The sequence below is a fragment of the Coenobita brevimanus genome, chromosome 50 (genome assembly GCF_032717465.1).
Source record: "Coenobita brevimanus isolate Jiangsu-jjx chromosome 50, ASM3271746v2, whole genome shotgun sequence".
NCBI lineage: Eukaryota > Metazoa > Arthropoda > Malacostraca > Decapoda > Coenobitidae > Coenobita > Coenobita brevimanus.
The window spans coordinates 51,389,376-51,405,563 of NC_137003.1; the positions used below are offsets into that span (position 1 = coordinate 51,389,376).

Consider the following 16,188-nt stretch of genomic DNA (forward strand, 5'->3'; position numbering starts at 1 on the left):
AAGAGCTGTGAAGAGGGTTGGAAAGGGCGGCTGGAGGGGGCTTAATAGGGCTATTGGAGAGGGCTAGATAGGGCTGTTGGAGACGTCTGGATAAGGATGTGGAGAGGGCTGGGTAGGACTGTGAGGAGGGCTTGATAAAGGTGTGGGGAGGACAAGATAGGGCTATGGAGAGGGCTGGATAAGGCTTTGGAGAGGGTTAAATAAAGCTGTGGAGGGGGCTGGATAGGGTTGTTGGGAGAGCTGGACAAGGCTGTGGAGAAGACTAAACAAGGCTATGGAGAGGATAGATCAAGGCCGTGGGGAGGGTTCGATAAGGCTTTGAAGGGCTGAATAGAGCTGTGGAGAGGAATAAGACTGAACAGAATCGTGGAAAGGGCTGAATAGGGCTGTGGAGAGGGTTAAATAGGGCTGGTGGGAGGGTTGGATAAGGCTGTGGGTAAGGCTGGGTAAGACAGTTAGAGAGAGAGCTGAACAGAGCTAAAGGACAAACAAGAGCTGGGAGAAGGTACCTTGGGAAGAGAAGAACTGAACAGGGCAAGGGGAGTACCGAATAGGGCAAGGGGAAATGAAAAGAGCTTTGCAGGTCTGTAGGGAGAGTGAGGGCTAAACAGGGCAAGATGAACAGGAAAAGCTAATGAAGACGCAGCCGTACGATAAGTAAGATCGAAGAGAAGGAAAAGCATGTGCTACGATGGAACTGTGGGAAAGGTGAGAATCCATAGTCAGGACTGTGGGATGCGTGAGAGCTGTACAGGGCTTTAAGAAAATCAAATAATGTAGTGGAAAAAACATGAAAGGGTTGTAGAAAGAATGAGACTTTATATGGCTAGAAAAAGGTTAAAGGCCTAAAACAGAGGCTAGAGGAAATGCTAGGACTGAGAGAAAATGCTGTGAGGGAGTTGAAGAAAAACAATGGTGAACGTGAGAGGACTGTGGGAAAACGGTGTAGATTACCAAGAGAAAGAGCTGTGGATAAAGTGAGAACAAGTAATAGGAGTTTTTAGTGAAGTGAGTGTCAAGAAAAGGATTGTATGGAAAGTGAGTCAAGATAAGGGTGAGTAAGAGCCAATAAACAAAACTCAAAAGAAAGGACAAGGGGTGTAAAGGAGGGCCCAGAGAAGGACAGGTGGGAAAAGAGTAAAAAAATTAGATAAAAGGCCAGTAAAGTCCAATGGGGAAAGAGCAAGAACGTGGGCTATAGGAAAATTGATGGTTTGAATGTGTTGTCAGGAAAAGAGAAGTCACGAGAAAAAGTTGTGAAGAAAAATGCCTCGGAGATAAGGGAAAGTTAAAACCACAAGACAAGAGATAAAATAAAAATCAACATAAAGGGCAATGTAAGAGTCTGTAGGGGATGTATGGACCGAGCAGGAATAAAGGAGGGACAGACAAAGGACGCAAAAAATGGGCATGGAATAAACCACCAACAAAACCGCTAGTAAACCGTTAATCTCATCACGACCATGGGGTCCATTTATTTCGTTCAGGCTACCACCAGACAATTTTATTCAACCTAAAAAGGACCTGTCACAGTAAAGAAGTTACACACAGACAAAAAAAAAAAAATCCTTTACTACCCCATAATTGTATAATATATTTTTCTCCCCCTTACTAAACCATTTTATTCAGTCTGTTGAGAGATCCCCGATTTACATACCTCCCTGTATTGAAAACAAGCATTGTGGTTGGACTGTGGCTAAAATATGCATCGTTTGTGGCCTCCCTTAACGCGAGTTGTACGCCATAATCACCCGTTACATTCACGGGGGTCAGAATGGGTGTCGGGTTATGGCCTAGTGTTACAACTTTAAGCGTCTGTGAATGGGTATAGGCTAACCGGTACGAGGTTCCATGTCCTTTCCCACTTTTACTTAACTCCTCCAACTCCAGTAAGCCACTTTTGTTCTATTCTTGCAGTCACCAGACGATTTTACTGTGCTTCAAAGAGCCCTATAGAACAGACATTCTCAAACTTTGGGTACGAAAGTTTTTTATCCTTGTGAACGTCACATGATTTTATGCAGTGAAGGGCAGACCTATAGTAATGTTGGCCTAAAATCTGTAAGAAAAGATAGCCACAACCAGACTCAATACTGTACATACTCTGATTTTCCTTCATTATTCATCTAAGGATGCCTACTGTATCAGTGGTGGTCCTTTTTTATTGTTATTTTACAATTTAGGGTCCTGTTGTACTCTATGGCTTAACCCTTTGCCTGCCGCGAGCCTGTCAGCTGAATAAAATCATCTGTCGCGAAATGGAATAAAGTATGCAGTGCTTCAACTTCTGCCAAAATGTTAATCGTTATAGTTTTTAACATTTTACTGCACTTGATTCCTTCTGGGCACTTGAATAGTCTTTGTTTAGCCGACATAGAAATATAATTTAAGTGATTTCCAGAGTTTTTTTTTTTTTTTTCGTCCGACTCTGGGCACAGGCTTCATAGTCAGTTCCCTAAGGCCCAGCAGTCCTGCTATGTATCACACATCTTCCACATGTCACCATTTGGACGCCAACATACTGTACACTGTCCATACTAAAGGCTAGGGCTGCCACATACAGGAATTATATACTGGTATTAGCGGGGTATTTATAGGACATGTCGGGGTTTTTATGATGGATAGTTCAAGTCTGCTTTATCGAAAATCAAATCCTTAAACTGTTCCCAGCCCCAGCCAGGATTCGTACCCTCGCCCGCTGGGACAGCAAATCACCTCCACTGACTCGGTCACCGTCTCTGTACACTCTTTTTTTTTTTTTAAATACATGTACGTAACATGTTGCCTCGGTGTTTCGCGTCACGCTTTAACCCGTTATGTGGATTTGGGTATATTCAGGCTAATATTAGAAAATTTTGTTCAGCTGAGGAAAATTATAGCAGTTAGAGGCTTTTAATACTAATCTGCGTAACCATTTCTCTGCTATGGTATCTCTAGAAATTGAACTTAAACACCGGGCCATGTCATTCAGTCGAGAGAAATCCTTCAAAAGAGTACAATATATATTCTTTTTTATTCAAAGTCTGTCTTTGGGTTACGTTGGTCTTGCTCTCCATCTCCCCTTTAACCTTTGAAGGTTTTGTTGCTGCCACCAGACGATTTTACTCAAGCTTTTGATCGAATTTAAGGTGAATATAATAACTATATTTTCTATAATGTTTCTTCCTAACTGAACTGTTTAATTTACAAGTATTAGCTGTCTCTGAAACGTCTCACCCGTAAACCCTACAGGTGCTGATGCTACCAGACGATTTTATTCAAGATTAATTACGGCCAAATTCGAGATAAGTATGCATAAAACATCAAATGTTCTTCGTAAGTCAGCTACGTAATTCGCTGACTGTTAGAATCATGATATCCTGGTCCTTCGTCTCACCCTTTACCCTCTTCAGTCTGGTGGTTTATTTTTCATTTCATTCTTGCTGTCACGAGACTTTTGTGTTCAGTTTAGGACAGGCTTTTTCGACCTGTAGGAGCAATATTTAGCCTTCTGTAAGCTCTTCAATACAAATGAAAATTGTCTGGAGTAAGCATGAAACGGAAATTACTTCATCGGATGGAATGAATGAAAATAATATAAACACGATCTAAAATGTTCTTCGTAAGTCAGGAACCTAATGTATTACCTGTTTTTAAAGCATGTTGCCCCTGCGTTTCGTCTCATCTTTTAAATCTGTATGCAAATGTGACGCCCTCGTGAAGGTGATAAGAGAGTGGTGAAGGGGCGTGTGTTGGGCCAGATAGCAAGGCTGGGATTTCGCCAAAAGAGCATCAGCCAGGGAGCACGATAGGATTGGGGGATTCAGGATGAGCGTCAGTGGTATGTAAAGCTGGGCCGTGTGTGTGTGTGTGTGTGTGTGTGTGTGTGTAGTGGGGGAGGGGCAGTTGGTTCAAGTGTTGTCTCATTTTTCATGGTAAAATATTCTGCTTGGTAAAATACGTGATTCTGTTCGGGGGAAATCCTTTTATCCGGTTACAAGGATTCTGTATATATGAAACAGTTTAAAGCTACATCCATAAAATAAGACGAAATGGGATTCTTGAGGAACATAATGAAAACACAGAGTAGTGATCTTAACATGAGTGTGCCATATGTCATTTTCAATATGCCTGGTGAGAGTAGAATCAGACCTTTCAAAAACCACCTTTAGCTTTATAAAATGGTAAAATTAATGGTTCCTTGAGCTTGTGGCATCTTTAGCACTTACTGCAAGCTTAGCAATTCAAGCCAGCTGCACCATCCATCATCAGTGCTTACTTATCATTAAAACAACACAAACAGATTCAGTAAATATTTTCTAGTGGACCATGTATTTACCATTACGCGTTACGTAAATGTTACGTCAACAGTCATTCTTATGTTCAGAAATTACCTTGAAATGGTACAAAATTCTTAATTATTCCAGCTCTCCATATGCTACAAATACTTTAATCATTTTTCACACATTTCTTGTTTCATTATCCCTCCCCCCCAAACATACAGTTTTACAGTATAATCAAGAGCAAACACTGCAGACACAGACACACACATTCTTGTTCTGTCACGGCCTCCGGATGACATGCGTAGTACTGATGTGGCGTGGTATCATCAAAGGGAATGTTTGGCATCTTTTGTGTGCCGAATTAGAATCAGCAGGTTTCAGAGGGTGACAGGAAACAGTAATTTACATATACGACACCTGAAGCATAGACATTTCCTGCCGCTGACACACTTATATGGCACCCAAAGCGGAGTTATTTGACAGTATTATTTACGCAGATGTAATATATATTAACCGTGCACTGCAAGGCACTGCCTGGGTCTCCTAGACTGGCTGTATAATTGTGTTACTATGTCAGTTTTGAGTCTCTTTTTGTGTCATTTTGACCGTATTTTTTCAACGGACTCTTTCTAAAGCTTGATATGATTTTTACTCTGATTTTACTTATCTCCGTGCCCAATTATCTAGCAAAATACTCCCTGTTATCTCCACAGAGAATATTGGTAAGGAAGTAACATGGCAGTTTGGTGGTAGAAAGACAGACCCATCCTCTCCTTACATTTGTTGCCCTTAACTCTCTCAATTAAAACAGATCTGTTTCATTTTATTCATACTGTCTCCATATGATTTGATTCTACTTAGGAAACATAATTTGTACTGAAAGGGTTGTTAAAGGCTATATCTGACCCTTCCACTTTGAATCGCTTCCCCTAAGCCGAATTAAATTCTCTGGAGATCAAGAATATGATAAAAGTAAAGCACGTTCTCTGGCTGAAGGGACTGAGTAGAACCACAGGACCATACTATGAAATCTCACTGATAATATGATAAAAGAAAATTATGTACACAGAAATAAGTAGATTCACTTAACACTTTCTCAGCCAGGGACGAACTTAAATTTTCTACTGATGCAGAATCCACATTAAGTTATGAAGTTACGCAGGTAAGTAAAACTCGAGCATTCCAGAGATCAATCGGGACCGCTGTCAAAGCTCTTATAACTCGAATTTTGCTCAACCGAACTAAGCCGCTTGCAGTAACCTCGGTTAAATGGCTTGATCCGCCCATAGGAAGCGAAAGGGACAGACAAACAATATTTTCACAAACCCTACACAATATATCGTCATGTCACGAGCCGTGGCACAAAAAATGTTTATATAAATTTAGTGAGTCACTGGATGCATCCATAAAAAATGTTGTGTTCAGTCATATTCACGCAGTGACAGAAAAAAAAAGAAAAAAAGTGCAGGATATCTTTATCGGGATTTGCTATGAACAGAACTAAACTTGGTGCAAAATACCAGGCGCAGTAGATTGCATGTCCATTAACTGTATTAATAACCTCATCAGTTCCACGTCGTACAGTATTTTCAGTTTTTTTCTTTTAGCTTTCAGACGATTTTAGTCAACTTTGGAAAGATGTCATACTCGTATTTTACCCATGCACTTCGAAAAGTCTTTCCCGAGCTGAGTATATATATATATATATATATATATGAATTAAAACTGAGAGGATAAGGATGTAAACAAGCCCTATATTTTTTATGACCTCTTCTGAAGCACCTGCCGAAGATGAGAACATGCCAGGCTCCCATATATCGCACCTGACTGCACTCCACGATATGGGATGCAGACCAATTAGACCTCATCAGGATCAGCAGCTAATTCTGTGTTGTCCTTTGAAGAGAGTAGGAGCCCGGGGCTAGGCAAGTTGATCCTGACATATAAATGAGAGTGACCAGCCTCATACATCCCTGAGTGATATTACGTGAGCAATATTCTAAAATTTATCTTGGATGGTCGTCTAATGTTTGGAGTATATTTACCTCCAAAGTTACCATGATCTGACTTCTTTGACCTCCATCAGACGAGTCTTAAAATTAAGACTGATCCCTGAGGTAAGCGAGGTCCTTATCTTCGGTATAAACCAGTTTTATTCCACGCCTCATTATATTTTAACCATTTCGTCCAGGAAGTATAATTAAAATGTCGTGCTGGCGCCAAAACATAGTCACATACAAATATTAGTGTAAGAAAGAAAAATCCTACGGCACATGGTTTTACCCTGATTGACCTGCAGCTTTAATGCAATATTCTTATCCATAGATTTGTCCAAGTCTGTATGTTGAAGTGTGGGAATTACCAGGGTGTTCAACTGGTGCAGATGTAATGGCCTGAAGTTGTGTGGTGACTGGTGTGGGTAGGTGGGAGTGGGTACAGGTGTGTATTGACTGGTGTAGGTGTGAGAATTGGTGGGTGTTGAGGGACTGGTGCAGGTGTTTCGAGACTGCTACAGGTGTATAGGGACTTGTTCAGGTATAGGAGGACAGGTAGACTTGTACAGGTATAGGAGGACAGGTGTGGGTGAGGGTGAGGTAGGTGTGGGGATGAGGGTGTGGGGGGTGGCTGTAGGTACTTACCATGGCGTGCTGCAGGTGTGGGTGAGGGTGAGGTAACGTACACCCAGGTCTCTCAGCGCACGCAGGACCCCCAGGGAGTTCTGGATGGCGTGGCCGCCCTCAACGCCGATCAGACTGGCGATGCGACCGTCCTTAAACGCTGCCTCAACCTCTGACACAGACAGGTAAATAGATGGACGGATATAGAGACAGACAGATTAACAGAATGCATATTGATATTCACAGTATTTTTTTTTTCCTTACACTATAATTATCTCATGGGGCAATATTCTAAAAGTCATCAAGTGCCCAGAGCCATCATAGCCCGGCAGTTGGACATAATGTAAGCTAAGACACAGGACGGCTACGGGGCAGTCGAAAGTCGTATGTCTCCTATATGCCCGTGATGGTTGGTTAGGTTCAGTATCTTGGTGCAGTAAAAAAAAAATAATTGTGAGGAAGGAAGAGGCATGCCCCTAAAAATACTGTATTTTGTACTCCTCATGGAAGGGTGTAATGAAAGAAATATTAATTAAACAAGAAGCGGTGCCAAGGCACAGCAAACCAGTCCCCGGCAGTCATTTTAGTGCTGACGTATAAACACAACAGGATGTCTAGTTAAAGATGTCACATATCAAATATGGGGTAAAGCGGGTGAAAATTGACGATTTTATGCCCATTTGAGATTTTAGACCCGACCACCTGACATTGACCCCCTTACCGCTAACTGGGGGGTGACCCCCCTGATGTAATGAGGCATGTTTTAGGATGCAAATTTGAAAGATGCGCCTTTAGGTTTTGGTTTCATGTCGATATGACGAATTTGAAAGGAGTTATGGCTAAGAAAGATTTTTACCCGTCCCCCTTTTTTTTTTTGGAGGAGGGGGGGGCCTACAGCTTGCGCCTTGGCCCAATTTGGCCCAAAATTTAATCAGGTGGTCAGAAGGTCGTAGCCCACCATCCCTGTAATTTTAGTCAAAATATACCAGTAGTTTTGGCGTGAAGTTATTAACAGACAGACAGACAGACAGACACAAACAAACAAACAAACACAAACCGAGTGAAAACAACACCCGTCCCCGATCCCCTCCTGGGCGGGGGCAGGTAAAAATCTGAGATGTTGCAGAGCTACAAGCAACCCTTATCAAACTATGGGTATATCATGAAGTTACCAAGGTCTTGGCTTTAGCATTCTGCATCTCTGATTGTGTTAAAAGATTGGTGAAATCACAGTATTTCTGGCATTTTTCAATCAAACAGGCTATTCACAGTTAACCAGTTAAAAGTGTGTTGGTTGTGGCCACCCAGCATTTGTGATTTACCATACGTAAATTCATATTATAGGGAGGCCTTATTTCTGCTCTTATGATATTTTGTCATTACTGGTCGCTTACCAACAAATCTGCCTAGGAAAACAAGGTCAGCACGTGAGACAACAAGCAGTGTTAATGAAGCAGGAAGCCTCCACATGTTTTCATGACATTTTAGTACTCGAATGTAAGCCAAACTTTGATGTAACCAACTCCTGATGGTAAATATTGCTGTAAATGCGCTAAAAGCAAACCGTTTGATGAAAGCTGAGAAGGTGGGAAGAAAATGAAGACGAGCGAAGTTCATGAAAAATGAACAGTTTCCTTCACCATGTTCGTTGAATTTAGGTTTCTTATATAGAGATACTACTTCTTACTTAGCCCGGACGGAATCCGATGAGGTATTGTTTTTGGTCGAGCTTCTTAGTTTCTTTGTGTGTTTGTTATTTAACAACATTACGTAAAAACGGCCGAATGGAATTACATGAAACTTTCAGGATATTTGGGCACTGGTCCCCAAAGAAAGTGATTAAATTTTGGAGGTAAGCGAGTGACCTTGAAAGGTCAAAATCAAGACCACGAATTTCAGAGGGCTATAACTTGAAAACGGTTGAACATAGAGGTATTTACTATTAGGAACATACAGGAACTCGCAGTGTGGGCCTTCATTTGGCACCGAGACAATGACCATGAAAAGTCAGATTCGGGGTCACGGATATTCAGGGGGCTATAACTCGAAAATGGTTGAAGATAGATACTAACTATTATCAACATACAGGAAATCCCATGTGGGTTTTCACTGATTTTCAGAGGGCCTAACTTGAAAACATTTGCGCCATTACCTTAGATTTTAATTGTGCACTGACACGAAATGGCAGGAACAAGTCAGTATTTAACAGCAATAAAATAACTGCTGTTGGGCGAGGTTTGTTGTGCCCGACACCACTTGTTTTTAAAGGAAATATTCATGATCTGCTTTTATTCCCTTCACTGCTGTTCCTTTGAACCATTATCCTGTCTGGAGGTGGGGTGAGTACACGTTGCAATTTCCCGATGGTCCAATATTGCAGTAATCAATGTTGCAGCCTCACCCCATATTGATTTCTATATCGCCCCATCGGGAACGTAAGAACCTTGAGTCAGTCTGTTTAGTGCAGGTATAGGAGAGAGACAGACAGACAGAGACAGACAGACAGACAGACAGACAGACAGGCAGAAGGACATAGAAACAGACACAGGACAGACATAGACAAACAGATTAAAACAGACAAATATAGATAGATAAATAGACACATAGACAGAGATAGATGTGACTTGATACGTGGCACAAGCAGAATAACTAGCATTTCTACGCACTGTTGCTTTGAATCTGGTTTTACCCAGAACCACATATGAATATTGTTATGGGCGTTCTGTAGTCAGTTTTTGTTTTAACGGAACTTAAATGATTGTGGTGTATTTCTGTGTGTGTGTGTGTGTGTGTGTATTTATGAATGTAGCGATACTTATCTCTGTTTGTGCTTTGACGCTGACATCTGTTTTGATTTTAACTATGTTTATAGGCTAAATTCTTTCACCCTTGCTTGTGTTATTCCACTAAAATCTGTGGGGCTAACCAGGTTGTTTGTTTATGAAGTGGAACAACACACCTCACCCTTTTTACCGTCCTCTTCGGGAAACACAATGTATACTCCTTGACAAACCTATCAGACCATAGTCGGTTCGCGGAAGCAGAACAGCCTCTAAACTTGGATACTAAGTCGTGACAACATGAGATTCTATGAGCCTAATTAATGAAATGGGAATGAAACTCTTTGGTTCCTGGCCAAATCGACCGTTCTATCTGACTACATTTAGCCATCAACTGAGCTGAAAGGAACTACGGATCTTTGTCGAATATGAAGAGTAGCGTAATATACTTTTATTTAAGATGGTCCCTGCAGAACGATGCCTGTCTTTTCACCCCTTCCCTCCCTCTTATTCTTCTGGTCCTAAGATTCTACTGTACCTGGTGAACCCCTCCTCCACTCACCATGTAATCCCTCGAACACCCACGACAACCATCTCTTTTTCTTTGTGTTTCCATTTTGAATACAAATACTGACATTTGTTCCGCGTGCTGAAAACCTATGACCATATACGACTATTTATGCTTTTGCTCTGATTCTGTTGTAGTGTGTCCTTTGTTCCAGTTGGCTTTTATTGTTACGCAGTTTGTTATTAAATCATTTGTGGGATGCATTTACCATCAGAATAACCTCGTCTATGGCACACAAGAGCTGACACCCACATCACACACATACATCCATTCTCTCTCTCTCTCTCTCTCTCTCTCTCTCTCTCTCCCTCCACACACCCTGGCTATATGTTGGATGATGCGTCTCTCTGTGTATGGATATTTTCTCTATGTATGTTTATAATATTATACACCCTGCCTGAAAAATGTGTGTATTTTGTGGTTAGTAGGCCACAGATTTTTACAATAACGTCAATAATGTTGCTGATGCGTTGGTGTATAATCGTATCAATTATATACAAATTCCGTCATGCATAATTGACTCTCTGTATACCAGTTAAATTATCTGTATATGACAAACTACATACATACTGATTTTATCTTTTTGTTTATACGGTATCTATAAAAACCTTAAATATTCGCAGAGATAAGTAGTACAAATGGTAGTGGATGTGTAGACGGTCTCTGTAAATTCTAACTGCATATATAAAAGTCGGTTCTGATATGTATTTTAAGTTACAATTATGCGTGACTACTTCTGTGTATATCTGCTGCCTATACATGAGCAGGCGCACAGTTTCCAATACTGATACGTAAACAAGTGACAATGCCTATGTCCTCTTCGTATACATCACTCCATATCCAGTTTGTGATTAAGAGACAGTGTATAATAAGTGCTGTAAAAGAGATAAACATGACTACACAATTAAACATACACTAATAGCTAAGTATGATTACACAGTTACACATATCCAAGCTTCGTCATCTACCACAGGGGCAAGCTTAGATTAGAAAAGCTTATATTCAGTATCTTCTTTGTTTATCCCTTTGTTTTAGTTTGGTTTTATGTGTATGGATAACATGTACGTGCCCATAGTCAGTAAGGTGATCATTGTTGCTTTTGCTGTGCTGTGCTGTGTATATTAGAAAACGCGCTGAGAAAAGGTTAAGATAGACAGATAGACAGACGGAGACAGAACAAGAAATAATGAAATAAAGAAAAAGAGAGAGAGAGAGAGAGAGAAATGTGTGTGTGTGTGTGTGTGTGTGTGTGTGTGTGTGTGTGTGTGTGTGTGTGTGTGTGTGTGTGTGTGTGTCTAGGGGGCTGAAAAAACAGATGAAGAATGCGAGGGATTTAACACAAGTGATAACTCATCCCGCCTCACAACCTTACCTAGGCGGTGAGAGAGAGAGAGAGAGATTCTAGTGTATCAGTGGACAAATACAAGTGAATGACAATACAAAGAATACAATCAGATATCGAGCAGCTTCTGATATGAACTTATATCCGTAAATCAAGACCAATGAAACATGCAAAAAATAGAAGATATAGGATTAAGATGGCAATGATGGTGAAGATGATGACCATAATGATGATAAAGATAAAGAAAATGATGACGTCAGTGATGATGATAATAAGGAAAATGATAAATGAACCTGATAATAATAATAACAATACAGTAAGAAGAAGAATCATTACGATGACGACGACGACGACGATGATGATGATGATGATGATGATTATAAGCACAATAAGACACAGTGATGAATTATGATGATGAAGATGAAAGATAAAGTCGACGATAAGGTTGTAGCTATCAGGTGATGTAGTTATTTTTGTGAACAAGATGGAGATATAAAGTATTTTTTGATACCCATATCATGAGTGTATTAAATGGTTTGTCATGTACTGCAGTGTGCCATATGAGGGGAAGAGGGAGATGTTATGAGGGGGGAGGGAGATGTTATGAGGTGGAGGAGGATGTTATGGGGAGGGGGATGTTATGAAAGGGAGGGAGATGTTATGAGGGGGAGGGAGATGCTATGGGGGAGGGTGATATCATAAGGGGAAGGGTGATGTTATGAGGGGGAGGGGGATGTTACGAGGGGGAGGGGGATGTTATGAGAGGGGAAAGGGATGTTATGAAGGGGAGGGGGATGTTATGAAGGGGGAGGGGATGTTATGAAGAGGAGGGGGATGTTATGAGATGGTGTTACTTTCTCAGTGGCATATGCTATGAACCGTGGTTGTTGTAAGGGGGGAGTGTAAGGGTAGATTGTGAGATGATTGTGTGTGTGTGTGTGTATGTGTGTGTGTGTGTGTGTGTGTGTGTGTGTGTGTGTGTGTGTGTGTGTGTGTGTGTGTGTGTGTAGTAAGAGTAGTAGCATTAGCAGTAGTAGTATTATGTGGTGGGGTAACTGTGAACTGCTGCATGGTGTAAGGAGGTGGATGTGTTAATTATGGGATCCTGTGTGTGGTGATAATGCCAGGGTGTCACTCCGCTTGAAGCTCGCAGTGCTAATGAGTCACTTAGTCACTGTATCTTACAAGGATCTCTTCGTGTCACCGCCTGTTTGGTGTGTGTATGTGTGTGTGTGTGTGTGTGTGTGTGTGTGTGTGTGTGTGTGTGTGTGTGTGTGTGTGTGTGTGTGTGTGTGTGTCTGAAGACAAACACCAACGTGTGAGTGCAACTTGGTTAGCTTGAACCTTCTCTTTTTGATGAAACTTTGCTCTGTCAACCTGTCTGAGTTAAGTGTGATCATTCCCAGCCCTCCAACCACCGGTCAGAACCAAATCCCCTAGTCTCTTCACAATGTGTGGATATATATATATATATATATATATATATATATATATATATATATATAAGAGAAAGAGAGAGAGAGAGAGAGAGAGAGAGAGAGAGAGAGAGAAATGACTATGTCTAAAGCAATAACATTTGTACTATATTACACGTGGCGTGTGCCCATGTGATAGTACGAGGTCAGGCCCCTCACACACAGCTCTCTCTCTCACCTTACCACACGCACACCACCTTACACACGCCTTCCTTTCATACCACCTTTTATCCTTCTTACTCCCATACCCTCATTGTTCACACCCTACTCCTCACACCTCACGCCTCACACCTCACATCCGTGCCACACGCCTTACACCTGATATCCCACAGTTCACACGCAATATACTTCCTCTTCCTACTCTTCCCGGGCAGCAGCGTTCCTTGCTTATGCCTCACAGTTCCTGTCTCACTACTCACAACGCAGGTCTCATACTGTACTGTGCTCCGCTTAACCACCTCCTTGTCGCCTTTTTTTAATTTCTTTTTTCTTTATCAAGGAAACGCCAGACAATTTTATTCAACTAAGAGTGAGAACAGGAATGTGAGAGGGGTAAACTCCTCCCATAATACATTGTGCATTCCATATTTTGCACCTCACACCTCTCTGTTTACATTTCACCTAGACGTCCCATACTCTCCCGTTCCCTCCCCCCACTCTCTCCCCACTCAGGCCTTTCTCCTCACCCACCCCCTCTCTTCACTCACCCTCTCCCCTTCAACCCCCTTTCCTCTCACTAACCCCTTCTCTCACCCCTTGTTCTCCTCACCCCCTCTCCCCACACTATCTCTTATCGCCTCCCAGACTGTCGGTACTTCCAGCTATCAGCCTCACTGCTCTCATTCCCTCCCGCACTCACCACTCCCCTTACCCTCCTATTCCCTCCTGTTCTTTTCTCCTCTCATCCTCTTTCGCATTCTCTCTTCCTTTACTTTTCATTCCCCATGTTTTCCTTCCTCTTCCCCTGTTTTTCCATCATACGTCTGCACAGTTCTTTTTCCCTCCTCCCCTCCCCATGTTCTTCCTTTGCACCTCTCCCCTTCTCTCTCTCTCCTACTGCCCTCCTCTCTCCTTCCTTTCCTCCCTTCCCTTTATTCCCTTTCTTGCCTCCTTCTCTCCCTTTCTTCCCTCGCTTCGTAACCCCTTTCCTTCCCATATCACTCCCCTCCTTGACTCCCTCTCCATTTCCCCCCATTTCTCGACCTCTTACCTTCTCTGTTCCCTCTCCCTTCCCCCCTCCGTCCCCACCTTCCCTGTTCCTCTATTTCCCGTCCTTCCCTTCCCTTCTCCTTCCCCCCTTCCCTTCCTTCCCTCCCTTTCTCACTTTCTTCTCTACTTTCCCCTCTTCTTTCCCTCTCTCCCTCCCCTCCTACTCCCTCCCTCTCCTTTCACTTCCTTCCCACATTCGCCCTCTTTTCTTCGCCTTCTTCCATCATTTCCCTCTCTCCTTCTCGTCCTTCCATCCTTTCCCCCTCTCCTTCTCCTCCTTCCATCCTTTCCCTCTTCTCCCTCTCCCTCTCCTCCTCTTCCTTCCACTCTCCCCTACTATCCCCTACTCATCTCTCCCTTTCTTTCTTCCCCCTCTCATTCCCCTCTCCATCCGTTCCTTCTGCTTTGTGTCTCTCTGTCTTCCTTTAACATTTACCAGCCTTCTTTCTCTTCCAAGTTTCCCTCCTACTTTCGCTTCTTCTTCCCCTTACCCCTTCTTGTTCTTTCATGCATCATATCCGCTTCTACATCTCCTATTCTCCCTCCTCTTGCATACACCGTTTCTTCTTCCTTTCTCTTTTCACCTTTCTTTCTTCCTCTCCCTTTCCGTCTTCTTTCTTCTTCCTTTATCATTCCCCTCCTTTCGCCCTCTTGTCTTCTTATTATAATCCTTTTCTTTTATCTTTTCCACTGCTCCTCTCATTCCATCCCCCTTCCTCTTCATCATCCCTCTTATATCATCTTGCACTCGTATTTTTTATCCTCTCCTTTTCCTATCTTTTTATTCCCATTATTTTCAGTTTCGTCATATCTTTTTCTTTATTTTTCCAGTCTCCTTCTGTTCTTCCTACCTCATTCTCGTCCATTCATCCTTCCCTTCCTTCTGTCCTCTCTACCTCTTGTCTTTCATTCCTTCTAGTTGCTTCCTCATCTTTCCTTACCTTCATTGTCTCCTCCTTTCATTCTTTCCTTTCATTTCCCTTTCCCTCTTTCCTTCCACATCTTTTCTGTCGTTCCCATCCTATCTTCCCTTCATTCTCATTCTCTCTTTTCTCCCCTCATTTTCTCTCTTCCCTTTCAATCCTTCCTTCCTCCCTCCTCTCCTTCCTCTGTACCTCTTTCCTCCTACCTTTCTTCCTGCCTTCCTCCTCTCCTGTTTTCCTCCTTCTCCTTTTTCCACCTCATTCCTTCATTCCTCACGCTTCACCTTACTCTTCTTCCTCTTCCCCTCCTTCCTTCCGCTGTATTTCCTCCCTTCCTTCCCTCTCCATTTTTCCTTTCCTATCTCTCCCTCTCTCCTTCCTCATCCCCTCATTTCTTCTGCCACATTCATTCTTGTCACTTTCATTCCTACTTCCTCTGCTTTATTCTCATCTTAGCCTCTTGCCCTTTATTCCCTCCATATGCTTTTTCGTCATCTCATTTCTTTCATTCTTCTGTCCCTTCTTCCTTTCCTCTCCCCTGTCTTACTCTCTTTCCTTCCAACTCATTCATTCTTCCTCCTTTCCTCCCCTTCTCTCCTTTCTCTTCCTCTCTTTCCTTCCACCCCATTTCCTTTGTCTCATCCTGACGTTCTTTCATTCTTTTTCTGGGTCCTCCTCGTCCCCGTCTCTTCCTCCTCCTTCCCTTCGACCCCTTCTCTTCTTTCTCTTCCCTTCCTTCCTTCCACTTCTTTCTACCTTGCGTCCTTCCCATTCCTTGTCCTTGATTTCCTCTTCTTTCCTCCTTCCTGTAGTCTTGTTTTAATATTTTCTTTGACCAGTTGACTATTAACATCAATAATTTTATCGAGGATTAGCTTGTGTGATATAGGGTGTGTGAATATTGACTCTGTGTATTTTCATCATCATCATCATCATCATCATCATTATCTTCCTATCCCACCGTCACGACACAAAAGCCATGCACATTCCATAAACTGTCAGAAAGCGTAT

At 42.3% G+C, this 16,188-nt stretch overlaps 1 protein-coding gene across 1 annotated transcript in view; it reads right to left on the minus strand.

Annotated features, from left to right (window-relative positions):
• The window catches only part of LOC145399794 (dipeptidase 1-like), a 406,473-nt gene that overhangs the window by 93,131 nt on the left and 297,154 nt on the right, over positions 1–16,188 (minus strand). The window contains exon 8 of the mRNA XM_080272342.1: positions 6,902–7,052. Within this exon, the coding sequence (XP_080128468.1) occupies positions 6,902–7,052 (151 nt within the window). The remainder of the gene's footprint in view (positions 1–6,901; positions 7,053–16,188) is intronic.